Below are 16,519 nucleotides of genomic sequence, written 5' to 3' on the forward strand. Positions count from 1 at the left end.
GTTTTCATCTTTCTGAGTTTGCTCCTTGGATTGTGGGAAGAACATGATAGAAAGCTTTGTTGCTGAATCAGCCACGTGATATCATGTTCATAGTTCCCAGAACTTTTGTCTTTATTTAAAACTAATCCTGTTTCAGTACAGACACTGTATTGCTTTAGATTTGGCCCGGACTTGGGGCTTCCCTGGTGGCTCAGAGAGTAAAGAATCTGCCTGCAACGTGGGAGACTTGGGTTTGACCCCTGGGTTGGGAAGATCCCCTGGAGAAGGGCATGGCAACCCACTCCAGTATTCTTGCCTGGAGAATTCCATGAACGGAGGAGCCTGGCGGCTCCACCGGATCACAAAGAGTTGGACATGACTGAATGACTAATGTTTATTTTACACATGGAATGACAGATATTCAACTGATTTGGCATTATGAAACAGCGATTTCTTATGGTCAATCTAATATTTTGTTTATGAGTTTGCAGTTATATTTCCAAGAGACCAGGATCTTGTTCAAGACGGTGTGGTATTTATGAAAATAGAATGACTCTTACAGCATCTGATACCTTGTTTGGCCTTTCTCTTCCAATGGTATTTTCTAACTTCCAGATAAAATTAGAATGTGCTAGTAATGTTTCTTGCACGGTTTAGCAGTTTTAAAAACATTTCCCCCCCTTTATTTCTGATATAAATTTGAATTTCTCATATAAATTTGAAATTGTTTAGCAGTTTTAAAAACATTTTCCCCCCTTTATTTCTGATATAAAATTGCATTTTGTGAAGAGTTAATCTCATCAAGGAGCCTCTGGGTGAAGGTTTACTTTTCTGTGGACTAGATTGAGCAAAGCAGGTTAAGGAAGGAGAGGCTGTTTGGTTTAAACTACTTTGTTCAAAGGATATGTTTCTGTTGCTTGAGAATAAAGGGTGTCAATTGCATACTACCAGCTGGTAACTACCTGCTATGTGGGGTGCAGTGCAAACTGGAAGGGAAGACTTGGATCCGTGGTTCCGAAACTGCTGCACTATAGATTCATGAAAATTTAAAAACAACACTGATACCTGAGCCCTCTCTGCAGAAATCCATTTTAATGGCTTGGGGGGTGGATTTTATTTATTTCTCGCCACATGAACTGTGGGATCTTAGTTAATCATGGAGTCTTAACCACTGGGCTAGCAGTGTTTTGTTTTTTGTGTTTTTTTTTTTTTTGCATGGGGGAGTTTTAAAAGGTACCAGGTGATAGTGATAGGCCTCAAATGCATTTTTAGCTTAATTTCTTTCTTGTATCTTATAACCAAGATCTACTAATATGTTGCAGTAGCATGTGGATTAGATGTTTCACATTTCTCAGTGGAAATGCACTTCTGAAATTGCAGGTATAAACCTGAAGGATGGTGGCCATTCTGTGGTTCTCCCGTGGCTCAGATTCTAAGCTGGGAATCTCCTGTGCCCTGAGTGATCAGGTTCGTTGAATCAGGTGCATGAGTATTTGGTAGACGACACTGTGGCAGGTCAGATAGGAGAGAGACTAGGAGTGTAGACTCTGAGCGCAGTCAGACCTGAGATCCTGTCTTGATTTTGCTCTCTGCTGAACTGTGAGTGAGTGAACCCACTTCTCAGAGCCTGTGTCCTGAGTTTAAACGCTGAAGGAGAGAATATATGCTTCATGGGGTTTTTGTGAGCACTGGTTTTGCAGAACACCTGTTACAGGGTCATGTGTTCCGTTTAGGAAGGTAGAAAGTCATACACACAACAAGACTCTGTAGTTTGAGTGCTTTTGTATGAATCACAGTTTTCCTCTCTGTAGACATTATACTTAGGCTAACTGCTCTAAGCCTACATTTCCTCATTTGTAATAGTAAATTACCCAACTCTTATGGTTGTAGAGAGGATTAAATGAGCCAATCTGTGTAAAGCATTTAACTTCGTCCCTGGCATTTAGCTAGTGTTCAGACATTCCTGTCATCTTCATTACGGCACTCAGTCCCAGAAGGCTAAAATACCTATAATTAGACGAAATAGAAATATGGGTGTTAAGTGGTACACAAGTGTACAGACTTAATGGTTTAGGAGAGGAACCCTCCGACGGGTGGAGTGATGTGTGCCTGTCTGTGATTCTGTGTCAGTATGTATGCCTGCAGGGGGACAGTCCATGCATGGGGCAGTGTTGGAGTAGGAAGCCGAAATGATTCATTCAGGAAATTTTAGAAGCACAGTTGGTATAACATGAGGCTCCAACATACATCTAGAAAGGAATTTTGGGACCAGGGTCTTGATCATGAGCCTAAGGCTGTTGGAGTTACTGAGCTGGTAAAGGGGAACCCTTGGAAATTTTGATTAAGGTAGTAAATGATGAGAGTAATGATTTAGGAAAATGCATCTGAAGGCTGTTGTGTGTGGCTACATGTGAAGTTGTGAGTCAGCTGGAAATATGATTGGAAAGGATATCACATCTGGCTGTTGATTCCTTCACTTCATTCTTACTGTTTTGCCCATTTAGTGAAGCGTTTAGTGAGAGTGGTGGGTCATTGAAAGAAAAGAATAATGTCTTCTTTCACCTCATATGTGAACTGGTGTTGTACAGTACATGTTAGACAAAATAGCAAAATGAATTAGTTGTGGACCTTTTAATGCATTGTAATATTCGTGAGAGATGGAGAAAAGAAAGGATTCAGCCCACAGGGGTTTATTATAGAAGTGGGGAAAAGTGTTGGTTAGGAAGTCCTAGTTCTGATGGGAATCCACAAAGGCAGTCTGCCTTGAAACTTGGGCTGTTTCGTAAGCATCCCTGGTTTGCTTACCGTTATTCCAAAATTTGGGAGGAAATGCCCCAAACACCACCATTCTATAATGGCAGGCATCATTTTTGTAGATTCTTTTTCAGTCTTTATCCAGTCACACATATTAATATAGTTACCGTCTTATATATATTGTGTTGTTTCGTCACTGTATTGACTGCCCTTTACCTTCTCACTAGCTACATTCACGGTCTACTACATTCACTGTTCGCTAGTCTTACAGTGAAAGATGTCTGTGTTCATGGCCTTGCATGGAATGTCTTTTTGATCTATGTTTTTTTTCTGGCTGCATATGCCAAAGTTACCTTCAGATGGGATTTATTTTGGTGCAGTTGTTTGGGAGACTGAGTTTGGTAGCAGACTGTTCCGCTTGAGCTGTGCCAGTCCCATAGTGACAATATGTGTACCCCTGGAGGTGGGCTGTGTGTAATGGGGAGTAATAGGTTTTTACTAGGTAACCAGTCTAGAAAGCTAATTGGTAATACCATAGAATTCTCCAGGCCAGAATACTGGAGTGGGTAGCCTTTCCTTTCTCCAGGGGATCTTCCCAACCCAGGGATCAAATCCAGGTCTCCCTCATTGCAGGCAGATTCTTTACCAGCTGAGCCACAAGGGAATCCCAAGGCAAGGATTCTGGATTGGGTAGCCAATCCCTTCTCCAGCGGATCTTCCTGACCCAGGAACTGAACTGGGGTCTCCTGCATTGCAGGTGGATTCTTTGCCAACTGAGCTATTCGTCTTTTCCAGGACAAGTCTAGAGTGTCTGTTTTAGAGGCGAGTTTCTAAATCTCAGGCTTCCCTGGTGGCTCAGATGGTAAAGAGTCTGCCTGCAGTGCAGGAGACCCAGGTTTGATCCCTGGGTCGGGAAGATCCCCTGGAGAAGGAAATGGCAACCCACTCCAGTATCCTTGCCTGGAAGATTCCATGGAAGGAGGAGACTGGCAGACAAAACTGAAGAGGCTTAGCAGTGCACCTCCCACTTGAACATCCCTCTCACCGCCCTCCCTATCCTACCCCTCTAGGTTTGAATTCCCTGAGTCACAAAGCAAATTCCCATTAGCTACCTTTTTACATATGGTAATGTAAGTTTCCATGCTACTCTTTCCATATGGCCCACCTACTCCTTCTTCCCCCGGCCTGCATCAGCTCTTAGTTGTAGCATATGGGATCTTAGTTCCCTGACCAGGAATTGAACCCAGGCACCTTGCATTGGAAACCTGGAGTCTTAGCCACTGGGCCAGGGAAGTCCCTCCCTTAGCAATTTTTAAGGAAGACACCTAGAAATCTGTATTGTTTAATCTGTGCCCCAGGGATTCTTAATCATGGAGAAAGTTTCGGGAACTCTGTACTGGAGAATGGCGAAAGGAGCAGCAGACCAGGCTGGGCTGGTGGAGATGCGGTGTCTCCCTGGAAAGGGAACGAACAGCATGTATATTCTTCCTCCTTTCCCTGGGGTTTGTTCTGCAATCGTGACTCATTCCTATTTTTAAACATTCTCATTTTTTTGTCTACCTGTGTTTTCATGTCTCCTTCATTCTTTAAAACATTTCACTGCGTTTACAGTTTTTGACTGGTGGTTATTTTCGTTTTGGTCTTCAAAGGTGAATGTTTTTTAAATTGTTTCTAACTATGTGCAAACAGTCAAAACATAAAATTGACTAGGGTTGCCGTTTTCGAGTCTACAGTTGAGTCAGTGGTGTTAAGTCCATTTGCATTGTTGTGCAGGCATCGCCACCATGCATCATCAGGTCTCTGCCTCGTGAGTGGCAGCTTTCCATTTTACTTTCTGAGTGTATTTGTCTGTTTGAGGAACCTCACAGACAGGGAATCATATACGAGTTGTCCTTGGGTGGCTGGCTTATCACTTTGTCCTCAAAGCTAGGTCATACATGTACTCAGTATTCATTGGAAACAATTTACTGTTCACCCAGGCCCTCAGCTGTGGTGATGACTTTGAGTTATTATGGAGGAAAACGAAGGCATTTCAGAGAGAACTGCATCCTCTCTGGATGCTTTTCAGAGCAATTGGCTCTGCCTTGGTTCTGTTTTGAAGTCTTCATCCCCTGCTTCCTCCTCCCTCTGGGACTCATTAGCTGAACTAACCAGGCCGTTTTCTTCGCTTGTGACCTCTGGGAATTTTCAGCTCTGGGTACCATCTGGTATTTTATATGCTCCAATCCAGTGAGTGGGAGAACGTGGGATTTAGGGACATGGAACTGGGTCAAGAGTGTGTAGATGGTTTTCTGGGAGGAGCTTGTGCTCTTGGCTCTGTGCATTTTTCGCCTAATTCCTTCATATGCATCAGTAAGAAAAATTAAGGCATTGCTGCTGTTGGTATGTTTGGTTGTAAAACTGTACATCGTAAACATTATTTAGGGAGCATCTCCTACTTTTGTTTTTATTTTCTGCTGCACATATTTCATTTTCTGAAAGCTTCCAAAATGGCGTCTAAGGGAAGGGTAATGCAACTACTTCTGTGACATTATAAAAGTGAGCACCATTGGTTACTTTAGGTTTATTGCTTGTCCTCCTCAATCAAATTCAACACTTTGCTACGTAGAAAACATTAGGAAAAAGGAAAAACCCTTACAAAATATTACAATTTCGACAAATTCTCAGTGAAATTATTTACCTTAAGTGAGTTTAGAGTGGGTATATTGTTTTCCCCTTGTATTCTTTTGATCTGAAAGGAGGCATACTAGCAATAAAATAATTGGAAAGATGGTTCTCAGTTTAGTTGCTGGGAAAGACAGCATATGGCCTCTTGTATAAATTCTTACCACTGAGCATTCCATTTGAGAAGATAGATTATTATTTTTTAGATGTAGGGAAACATGATTCATTAAAGAAAAATGTTGATAGAAGTCTCCCCTTCTTCCTTTTGGGTGCACGGTTGATGCGTTTTCTCATTTAGATTGTCTTCCCTTGCTGAGCCCTAAATGTATATTTATGCATGTTCTTGGATCTCCTTTCTCTCCATTGTGGAGTTTTCTACCCTTTCTGTGGTTTTCCTCCTTTCTGTTGCCCTAGCTCACCTTGATCTCAGCCAGGGCTCTTGGTCTTCCCCAAGTCAAGAGAAATTTCCTCAAGGCCACACGAGACATTCAGGGAAGGCTGTACTGGGGCTTCTGCACTGGTTGCAGGAGGGAAAACAAGTAAACAGGTTCTCCTCTTCTCTCCAAATTGAGGAGGGCAAGCTCATTCCTTATATGAGGTGAGGGTTGTGGTGGGTCAGGGATCGGGCTGGAGGGGTAGTTTAGGTGGTTTGCCTATCCTTTTGTGGTATTAAGTGAGGGAGGTTGGGGGGCAAGCAGGGGCACTGTTTTTGCCACACCTTTGGTTTAGGTCCCAGCTCTTCAGAAATAGCAGTTGGTTCTTTTTGTCTTTTTTGTATCTTTTGGTCTAGAATTTGCCCCAACTGCATAAGTGCACAGTTATTTTTAGCCCCATATAGTTTCTTTGTATTTTGTAGCTATAGGAGGGGTGTGTCCAGGTGTGAGCTTTCCCCATTGCTGCAAAAGTTCCCCGATCCCAGGCCGGGGGCGGGGGAGTTCCCAGGGGATCATCTCAGCGACTCAAAGCCCTTGGAGAGGATGAGGTCTGAGAAATTCCTCCTGAGGGGTTCACATCCTTAGCCTGACCTCACAGTGGATATCAGGGGCTTCCACCCACTGGTAGTGCTTAAAGTAAAATGTTAGTTGCCCAGTTGTGTCCGACTCTTTGCGACCCCATGGACTGTAGCCCACCAGGCTCCTCTGTCCATGGGATTTTCCAGGCAAGAATGTTGGAGTGGATTGCCATTTCCTTTTCTACCAGGGGATCTTCCCAGCTCCGGGATGGAAACTGTGTCTCCTGAATTGCAGGCAGATTCTTTACTCTTTGAGCCACCAGGAAAGCCAGCAGTGCTTGGAGTCCACATATTGGTTCTCATGCTCAGAGGCTCACTTATCAGCTCTGTATACGTGGCATTCTGGTGCCTTCAGTCAGGTGCTGTGGATTTAGACGAAGGCTAATGGTACTTGCAGAAGCTAACTGCCACATCCTTCAAAGCTTGCAGAGAGCTGAGTAGTTGTGCTGGCTTGCGTGCCAGCCACGGAAAATCAGGCCAGCAACAAGAAAAAGGCGGTGGAGTTGTCAGATGAGAGAACAGCAGGTGGTTGATCTTGTATTGACTTTATTTTTTATTTCCTGCAGTCAGTTTTTTTCTCTGCACAGCCATAGCGGCAATGTGATTAGTTTTATGGCAATCTCATTAGTTTAATAGTCCCCATTATGTTCATGCTGGTGGAAGATATTAGGAAGTTTCTGCATCCTCCCCTCAAAAGCAGAAATGAATGGCTTTAGATTATGCAGTCTTGAAAGCAGATATGACAGCATTACTAAGCAACTCTGGGTAACACTCTGGGAAAAATACAGCAGTGTTCTATTTCAGGTGAGCTAAACATACTCTCAGCCTAGTTGCCTGTTGGAACAATTCCCATTATCTGATATGCTCAATTCTGGGGGGCAGGGCCATGAACCAGGAAATAAGCCAAATGCAAAATAAGTGACGAGTGCCTGAGTCTGTTTTCTATTCTGAGTCCTTTAGGTTTTCTATTCTAGTCCTTTAGGTCCTGAGTAAGCTCAGGGTCTGCTACCCTGATTCACTTATGATATTACAATGCCAGAACCCAGTTTAGAAATAGCAGTAGGTAGTGGTGAGCTAGTCAGTTGAAGGGATAACCTGATGGCGGGGGGAAAGATAGAATTATAATGTATGAAAAACCCAAAAGGCATGGCCATTTGGAGCACTCTGTGGGACTAGAAGCGCTTCTATGCACTGAGGGTCATCGGCACTGGATATAAGTCTTGCTGGTGATGAGAGTGCAGCATTAAGATGATGAACTGAGTTCTCCTCTTTGGTTTTAAAGGCCGACCGCAGCAGGGTTTGGGGGGAGATGCTGTTAAAATGAACATTGGATTCTTTCACTAGTCTAGAAAACTCAATTCATGTGCAAAGAACATTCTTTTCTCCTCTGCTCCTTTGATGGTGATATTTGTGTGTCCATACATGGGTTATGGAGTTTCACATCTGATTCAAAACAGTTGAGAAAAGAGACATTGTTTATTTTTCAAATGGAATGACTAATATTTCTTGCACTGTATTTTTTAAAAAGTTGAACAAAATTTATGGTTTGGCCTAGATTATAGAGTCTCTTAATTGTCCCATATGTAATTTCTCTACTCCCTACCCTCCACCTCCCCATAAATGGATCCCTGCTTCAAGGGAATTGTTAGGGGAAGCACACTGATTGAAACCGCCCACCCTGGCCAGGCACCACAGTAACCATTTGCATGAGTTGTTTCATGACAGGAGATCCTGTTAGGGAATACGGAACTAATAAGCCACCACTAACTGGAAGAGTTCGGGGAAAAGTCAAAAGGAGACACCGCGTGTCTGTCCACTTCCCAGAATCCCTCTCGCTAGCATCCATCTTGGCTGAGTGATGCGTGGGCAACCAGGAAAGACTCTGAATTAGAATGATTGGCCGAAGACCACCCGGAAACTAATACTATCACCATAAAACCCAAGACTGCAAGTCACGCGGCAGAGCCGTTCTCCTGGGTTCCCTTACCCTACGGCTCTCCACCCGGGTTCCCTTTCCCAATAAAATCTCTTGCTTTGTCAGCACATGTGTCTCCTCGGACAATTCATTTCCGAGTGTTAGACAAGAGCCCAGTTTCAGGCCCTGGAAGGGATCCCCCTTCCTGCAACACATGTTCTTTGTCCCTTAAAAAAATTGGTAGGCTTTTATAATTGTTAATCAATATTTAGATGTTCTTGATTTATTTAAATGTTAATAACTTATTAACTTACTAATTTAGGGTCTGACTTACAGAGCAAATTTGATCCAGTTTGTTTGCCTTTTATTGTTTTCATGGTAGAACTATTTTGCTTCCACAAGGAAAACAAATTTAACCAAATATTGATAATATCCCATTGTAACATGTTGAGTAAATATAGAACTAAAATAATAGCATCAATTTGTATGTTGTTTTCTCTAAACTGTATGTGAACTGTTTTTACTTAGAGGCATGTCCTTCCTATAGGCTCGGTTCGATCCCTGGGTTGGAAAGACCCCTGGAAGAGGGAATGGCAACCCACTCCAGTATTCTTGAGAATACCTGGAGAATTCCTTGGAAAGGGGCGCCTGGTGGGCTACAGTCCATAGGGTTGCAAAGAGTCGGACATGACTGAAGCAACTAAGCACACACTTTATTAGAACTGAAGATTAATTTTCTGTAATTAATGGGGAGCAGTGTGTGCACCAAATTAAAAACCGTACCTAGAAGTTGAGAATTATGTTTTATTTGGTGGGCCTGGAAAAATCCCATGGACAGAGGCGCCTGGTGGACTACAGCCCACAGGGTCACAGAGTCAGGCACAACAGAGTGACTGAAAAACAACAAGCCTTGAATTAGATGATACTGAGTTTTCTTCTGATATGGAATTCCTGTTAGATTGGTTCTGTTAGTCTGTCTAGGGCAGTTATTTCCATTTTGAACTTAGTCCAAGTCCATGGTTCTTACTGTAGTCACGTCCTTCCTGGCAGCTGAAGTGAGTGTCTGAGGTGTTCATCAGGAAGATCTCTTTCCTGTCGTTGGGGAGAGTCCTTGGTCTCCTGGTGCGGAGTGACCTCACCGAGGCCCGTGGCGTCTGCGTCTGTTCACACACAGTGAGCTTCTGGCCAGGTTGCTTCAGGAATCTCCACAAGATGTTCTGGCCTTATCCTCTGCTATTCCTGCCCAAACTCCAGCCATATCTGCAACTTATAACATCCATTTCTTCTTCTTTAGTTCAGTGACACTTTAACTCTACTTGGGCACAATATACCCCCAGGTAGAAAACAGGCCAGTCATAGGGCACACTTCTTCCCTGGGGTCACAGTCCTGCACTGCTGGTCTTTCACCGCCTGAAAACAAGTGTTTCATATATTTTATGCAACTTCATAGTTTTGCAATGGAGGGCAAGTCCAGTACCCATTATTCTTTCATGGTTGGAAGCATAAATCTGGGCAGATTTGCTTGTAAGTCATGTCTTCCTCATTAGTAATACTACTGTCGCATCATGTTCTGTTTTTTTTTATCCTGTGTAGCATCTGAGTGATTCTCATGTGACTGACTCTTGATTTCTATGTTGGCTGCAGTGTTATAATTGCTTCATGTTAACTTGTGTTCCAAAACCAGCCTTTTCGTCCATCAATTCCAATTAGGTTGATTTGTTTTTTTTTTTCCCTTTGATGATCAGTTTAAAGTCAGAGTTGGTGTGCGGTTCTGCCTTCTTTTAGTGGTTAAAATCAGGGATCAAATATCTACTTCTTCAAAATATGTGTTTTCTGCATGAAAAATTACCATTTATTTGTATGTAAAATTGCCTTTAAAAAGTAAGTATGAACCTATTAATATATCCGTTTATATTTTGCCCATGTCCAAAATTATCAAAAAAAAAAAAAGGCAAGAAAAAGACAAAGTTTGAGATTGTGTTTCTGTTTGCTGTCTTTGTGGACATGGCTGTCAACACATTGAGGGGTTGAAGGACAAACGTGGGCCCCTAGAGCCCCGCTGTCAGGGGTCATACTCCTCAACCTGACATGGCTCAAGACCACATCAAAACACCCTCTGTTGTGTTACATTCCAAGAGTGACTTGGTATCACCACAGGAATCCAGTTCTGCCTTTTTTTCATTTCAGGCCCTTCGCTTGAGTAACTCGGCCATGGGGAAGACTACCACAGGCCAGATAGTCAATCTGCTGTCCAACGATGTGAACAAGTTTGATCAGGTGAGCTGCCCAAGGGATCCCCTTCCGTTTTCCATCCTTCTCAACTGCGTTCAGCTTATTGGGATGCCAGGTTCTAGGGTTTGGTGTCAGCCAGGGTTCTGTCGAGGACATAAGACAAGGGTTCTCTTTGTCCAACTCATCTCCTCTGTGTTCAACTTGGATGCAATCATGTGTATTGCCCTGTAGATGAGAATTTTGTTGTTCTGACATTGTGTACAGCATGCTTCAGTAATAGACAGGCAGCAGAGTTCTTGCCCAGCTTGGTTAGTGTCCCCCTTGCTTAGGGGTCCTTCTGGCGTGGCCCTTCGTGGCACATGGTGTCAGTTTGCTGCCTGAACTGTCTTCCTCCTCTTCGAGGTGATGAAGGCCTGGTGGGCAGAGGTTGTTGTTTCCCCTGTGCCCTGTCCAGTGCCTGCTGCATAGGGAGCCTGCGAGGAATAATGCCAGCTGGGTGGTCCCCAGCCAGATACAACCTACTCTCCACTGTCCCATTACAATCTGTTTTTGCACTTTATGAATAGATCACATCACCCAGGGCATTATAGCTTCTAGTCATATCTGTATTTCATTAGACACCTCTCTTGCAGTTATTCATTCATCAGACATGAACAGAGGCCTCTACTCAGTTTTAGGGATGAACAAGATTTAGTTTTTGCCCTGGAAAAGCCACAACCTGTTAGGGAGGTAAATACACAAATAATTACTGGAGAGTGTGGGGGAATCAGACTTTACTGGGGTGCCGGGCAGCTGGAGGGGACACAAGGACTGAATTCTGAAGTAGACAGAGTTTGGGGAAACCCTAAGCTCACCTCTGGGGTAGGCAAAATGGAAATCTTCCCGGGGCTGCCAGTCAACTTCTCCCTGCACATTCCTGCAGCTGACCTTGTGCGGCCCTGGATAGCATCATCTCTGGCTGATGCTTAGATTTCTGCTTTAGCAGGTTTAAAACCCACTGTGATGATTTCTGTTTAGGTCCCCATCTGTTCTTTGACAGGAGATTGTTTTAAATTGTGTCCTTATAGGTTTTGTTTTTGTATAGTCCTAAGAAGGCTTTGTCTTTTTCTTTTAAGGTAACGATATTCTTGCACTTTCTGTGGGCAGGGCCACTGCAGGCTATCGTAGTGACCGCCCTGCTCTGGATGGAGATAGGAATATCATGTCTTGCTGGGATGGCGGTTCTCATTGTTCTTCTGCCTTTGCAAAGCTGCATCGGGAAGTTGTTTTCATCACTCCGGTAAGAGAGAGACTGGTTTAAAAAATTGTTAATATGTAACTGGTTAACATCTACCTTTTGCTTGAAGTCATTTGCTGGCTCCTCCAGGCACCAAACCTGAATAAGTAGAGTGTCCTTAAGCAGAATGTGCCTTAAATGATGTTATTTAAGCTTTATTAAATAGTAATAGCCTTAGAGGCCCAGTTCCAGATGCATATATTTTTGTTATGCTTCTGTTAGAGCCATTTTCAGGTGTGTATATGTTTGTACCTTGTTTTTAATACAATGTTATAAGCACCCAGAGTGAGATCAATCTTAAATATGACTTTGTAAAGTACCACAGTCTCAGCAGCATTTGTGATAACAAAAGAGACTGATGATGAAGGACCTAATGGTGATGAATTAGAGCTGAAACAGGTCCCAGAAGGTTGGAGGTGGATTATTGTCTAGGTTGTCAGGTGATGGAGATCTTGTGCTATTTGAAGCACATTTAAGGTTTTTTTTGTGTGTGTATACTTTTTCATGCTGTGTTTTTCTCTACTTGGAATTTCATTTCCTACCTTTGCTGTGAAAAGCTGTTCCTTATCCTTCGAGGCCCTGTTCCAGTGCTACCAGGTCTCTGAAGCTTTTCTTGCTCTCCTTTCCCAGTGCCATTAACAACCCCATCTTTTCTGCTCCCCAGCACTTTACTCCTATTTTATTACATCACTGACACTGTCTTCCTGTTAGATTTGGGTGTCTTTCTGACTTTTCTACCCAACCACGACTTCCTTGGTCAGGTGGTTTGTATCTAACTCATTTCAGGTCTTAGCCAGTACTGTAAGTTCTCCAGGTTACTTCTTGAAGTGGGCTGAATGGTTGACTCCGTAATTGAAGTCTTCCTCCGTAATTGAAGTCTTCCTCCGTTTGTACTTTGAGTAGGACCTGCCTGTTTTGTCAGCTTAGGAGAGCTGCAGGAAATCACTTGATCCCTGGTGCTTGGCTGTGCCCCTGCTGCTGTCGGTAAGGAAATTCTTCCTGTGGTCACTAAGGCTCATCTCTCACATCTGTCCCCTTAGGAGTAAGACTGCAGCCTTCACAGACACCAGAATCAGGACCATGAATGAAGTTATAACTGGCATCAGAATAATAAAAATGTATGCTTGGGAAAAGTCTTTTGCAGACCTTATCACCAATTTGAGAAGGTAAGTTTTTGTACACACACGTATTTTCTGGTTTATTTCATATTTACAGAGTGGTTTAGAAGTCTTCCCAAGTTTTCAGATTAAAGTGAGCTTAAATACCTTTTAGTTCACACTTTATACATGTGGCAGGAAGGTTAAGTAGAATAGGAGAGACATCATTTGAGTAAAGGAATAAATATATATGCTTCTTACTTATATAGAAATTAAATAACAAGTATTTCTTAATATCATACATCCCAAATGAGCAATGATTTAGGATGTTAGCATTTAAAATGCTATTTAAATTGAAACTATAACTTATATAGCACAGATGGGGAGATTATAGAGGTTGAGTGTGCATGTATCAGGCCAGACTTTATGAATCAGTATTCCAAAGAGAGCCATAAAAATTTTTTTTATGCTTTGCTTTATGTTTCCAGAATTTTTTTCTAATTTTCATTTACATATCTGATGAGTGTTAGAATTCCCTGGCTGCTCCCTGTCACCTCTCAGGTTGCACCTTTGTGGGGCCCCTCCCTCTGCTGGGAATACACTCCCATCTTCCTTCTTCTCTGGCCTCCGCAAGCCCTGACTGAATCCAGCTCATCTTCTCAAGGTCGTCATCCCTGTGACCTGCCCTGACTCCACTGCTCCGCTTTTTGTTTCTGTGCTCACTGCTCCTATCTGTTGTCTCTCAGTTTTGGGGTTGCTTATTCTCTTTCCTCCAATGTCATGAGCTCCTGGCGGGAACGGGCTCTGTCTTTTGTCATCAGTGAAGAACTCAGCCCAGGACTTGTCATGAATGCTGGTTGAATGAAAGTCCAAACCTTGTCTGATTGACCCAAAACGTTTAAGAGTGTGACATCAAGACTCCATTTAGTTGGAAGGGTGAAGTGGTGGTGAAATGTGTGGTCCTTGTCTCAGGGCAGCGCCCCTGGGTATGTGTTGGTCCTTTGATGGACCGGAACCTGGTGGTTCCGAGAGTAAGAGAAAGAGGCTGACATCCCCTGGTTTACGCGGAAAACCAATAGAGGCCTGTTCTGAGGGCTCGCGCTGCTGCACTAAGGCACCAGGCGCCTCCTCCAGTGGGTGAAGGCGCAGCGCGCCTTCTCGAGAGGGTCTTAGAAGCCCGGGTAAGAAAGTGAGCTCAGCAGGCCTCCGCGCTCCAAGGAATTAGCCAGAAATAGAGAGAGAGAGAGAGAAAGACAGACAGACATGGGGACCAAAGCTCTGATGGAGCAAAGGTGCTTTAATCAACGTGGCGTGGGCATCTATACTGTCTTACCAGGTGGTTATTCTCAGCAAAGACAAAGATTAAAATTCCAGACTTACAAAACACAAGATGATCCCTATCAGAGAGAGAAAGTTGCAAATTATCCCCTTTTACCATTTGGCTCATAAAAAGGAAGAGGGTACTTACCACTGTAATGAGAAATGCCTGGATTCCTCAGCCCCTGGAAAGGCGTGCCTCTCCTCTTAATTCCTGAATATTCAGGAGAATCTATAAGGGCCAGAGGGCTCCTGACAGATCCAAAACAGCAAAAATGCTTCCTGACAATTTCCCCTATTTTAATATATTTGTAAAAAAAATAAGGTCTTGACCAAATGAGTTTTGTTATAGAAAGGCAACGATAAACAACAAATACAATTATCAAGACAATCACCAAAGTTAATTTTAGATGCTGTGGGTAATACTTTGAAACCATCCTTGTGGGTCTAGCCCGGATAATTTGTTCAGCTAAAGTTTCCAAGTTAGTGGAAAAGGGCAGACCTTTAGAAAAAGTTTCAAAAGATTTTCTTTCGCAGTAATTGTACATTCAGAGAGTCATTATCATGTAAATGACATTTGATTTGTTCCCAATAGTAGGTACTATGATTGAATTAAACAGTATCAAAAAATTGGCAATTAATACAAGTTACAGATCAAGTTGTAAATTTCTTATGGCTATAACAAAAGGAAGTGGGATACAGGCCTGTATAGTATGACTGATTATAGCGAAAGAAATAGTTACTATGACCATGACTGGTCTCTGAAATCTCCAGTCCGAGTCCCAAGTTCTTTGATGCTGGCAGCAAGTTTCCATATGTTTTATATGTCTCTAGTTCAGGCCCAATTTGTTTATTGAGGATGATTCGAGGAGGAGGAGGAGGATGTCAGCCAAGAAGTCCTTTGTCATGGTAATGTTTCAAGTTGTGTTAGTAACCTTTTACATAATGTTTTTTGTTCTTCCTCTAACTCTTTCCCTAAAGTTTCAGTAGTAAACATGGTTCACAGACAAAGGGCAGCAATGTCCGAAAGTCTTCTTTTGGAGGCAGGACAAATGCCCAAGTTTGTAGGCCGATGTTTATGCATAATTTTCCTGGGCCCATACAAAAAGGAAGGACTTCATAACCTAAAGAAATGTTAATTAGTTTTCCCTCCTTCCCAGGGTGTGAGGGCTCCAGGGAGGGGGCATGTGGGTGGAGTCATTGGTTGTTAGATGGTTCTTTTCTCCATCCATTTTATGACCTGAGATAAAGGGGGGTTGGGTAAGTAAATTAGTTAATCCGCTTGAGGGGGCGGGGGTCGCAGGCCAGCGAGCCTAGTGATAAGGTTTCCGGTTTCCGAGCCTAGTGAGAGCATAGTGATAAGGTTTCCGGACTCTGAGGTATTCCCTGTTGAGAAATCAGATTTTTAACTTGATTAGTGAGGGTTTTTATTTGTCCCCAAGTGGGGAGATCATAGGGTTGATGTCGCTGAGGGTGCTTTCTGGAGATCTTTAGAGCAGCCATGCCCTGTATTGGAACTTTTTCCTCCCAGGGTTTTTGTTGTTTCAATTTTGAATGTCGGGCGCCCCCTTGGGTCGAATTTTCCAAGGAAAAAGTTTGTTGGATCCACCTGGGGAAATAAAGCATATCCCTTTCCCCGTAAGATTAATTTCTCAAATTTCTATTGTTTATTGAACCCGTCTTGGTCCCAAATGGGCAGAGGAAGAGAAGGGTCCTTTAATTCCTCGAACTCTTTCTTCTCTTGTTAAAATATTTCCCTGTGGTAGGTTTAAAAAATTTAAAACAAATAAAACTGTATTAACAATAGTTATGGGTTTAGAAAATATCTTATGTTGGAATCTAGTAAAGTCTGCTTTAGATAAGGAAGACAGTAGTGTACATGTGTATTCCCCCTTCTTTAATTTTTTTATTTGTAACTTTAGTGTGTGATGTGTTTGTTCGACTCTGTCTCATGTCTGTGGATTATAAGGAATACCTGTAACATGTTTAATAGAAAAAGATAAATTGTTTAAAGTATCTAGAAATATAGGCAGGGCCAGTGTCTGTTTTAATAGAACTAGGAGTTTATGGTGGACTTTTTATATCTTTCAATACAAAAAATGAATATTTAGAATCAGAGACTATATTAATGGGATAAGGATATATAGACAAATAACTTGAATAAGAGCATATAATTTATTTTGTTGAGCAGAATGAAATTTAGTGTAAAGGCAGGTTTCCAAGCAAATACAGTTTCATTAACATATCTTAAGAGAACATTTGCATGAGTAAAA

At 42.6% G+C, this 16,519-nt stretch overlaps 1 protein-coding gene across 3 annotated transcripts in view; it reads left to right on the forward strand.

Moving 5' to 3' along the window:
• The window catches only part of ABCC4 (ATP binding cassette subfamily C member 4 (PEL blood group)), a 187,061-nt gene that overhangs the window by 55,961 nt on the left and 114,581 nt on the right, over nt 1–16,519 (forward strand). For all 3 annotated transcript variants that reach the window (XM_070471514.1, XM_070471515.1, XM_070471516.1), the window contains 3 exons: nt 10,512–10,601; nt 11,672–11,835; nt 12,873–12,998. In XM_070471514.1, the coding sequence (XP_070327615.1) occupies nt 10,512–10,601; nt 11,672–11,835; nt 12,873–12,998 (380 nt within the window). The remainder of the gene's footprint in view (nt 1–10,511; nt 10,602–11,671; nt 11,836–12,872; nt 12,999–16,519) is intronic.

The sequence above is a fragment of the Odocoileus virginianus genome, chromosome 8 (genome assembly GCF_023699985.2).
Source record: "Odocoileus virginianus isolate 20LAN1187 ecotype Illinois chromosome 8, Ovbor_1.2, whole genome shotgun sequence".
Classification (NCBI taxonomy): domain Eukaryota; kingdom Metazoa; phylum Chordata; class Mammalia; order Artiodactyla; family Cervidae; genus Odocoileus; species Odocoileus virginianus.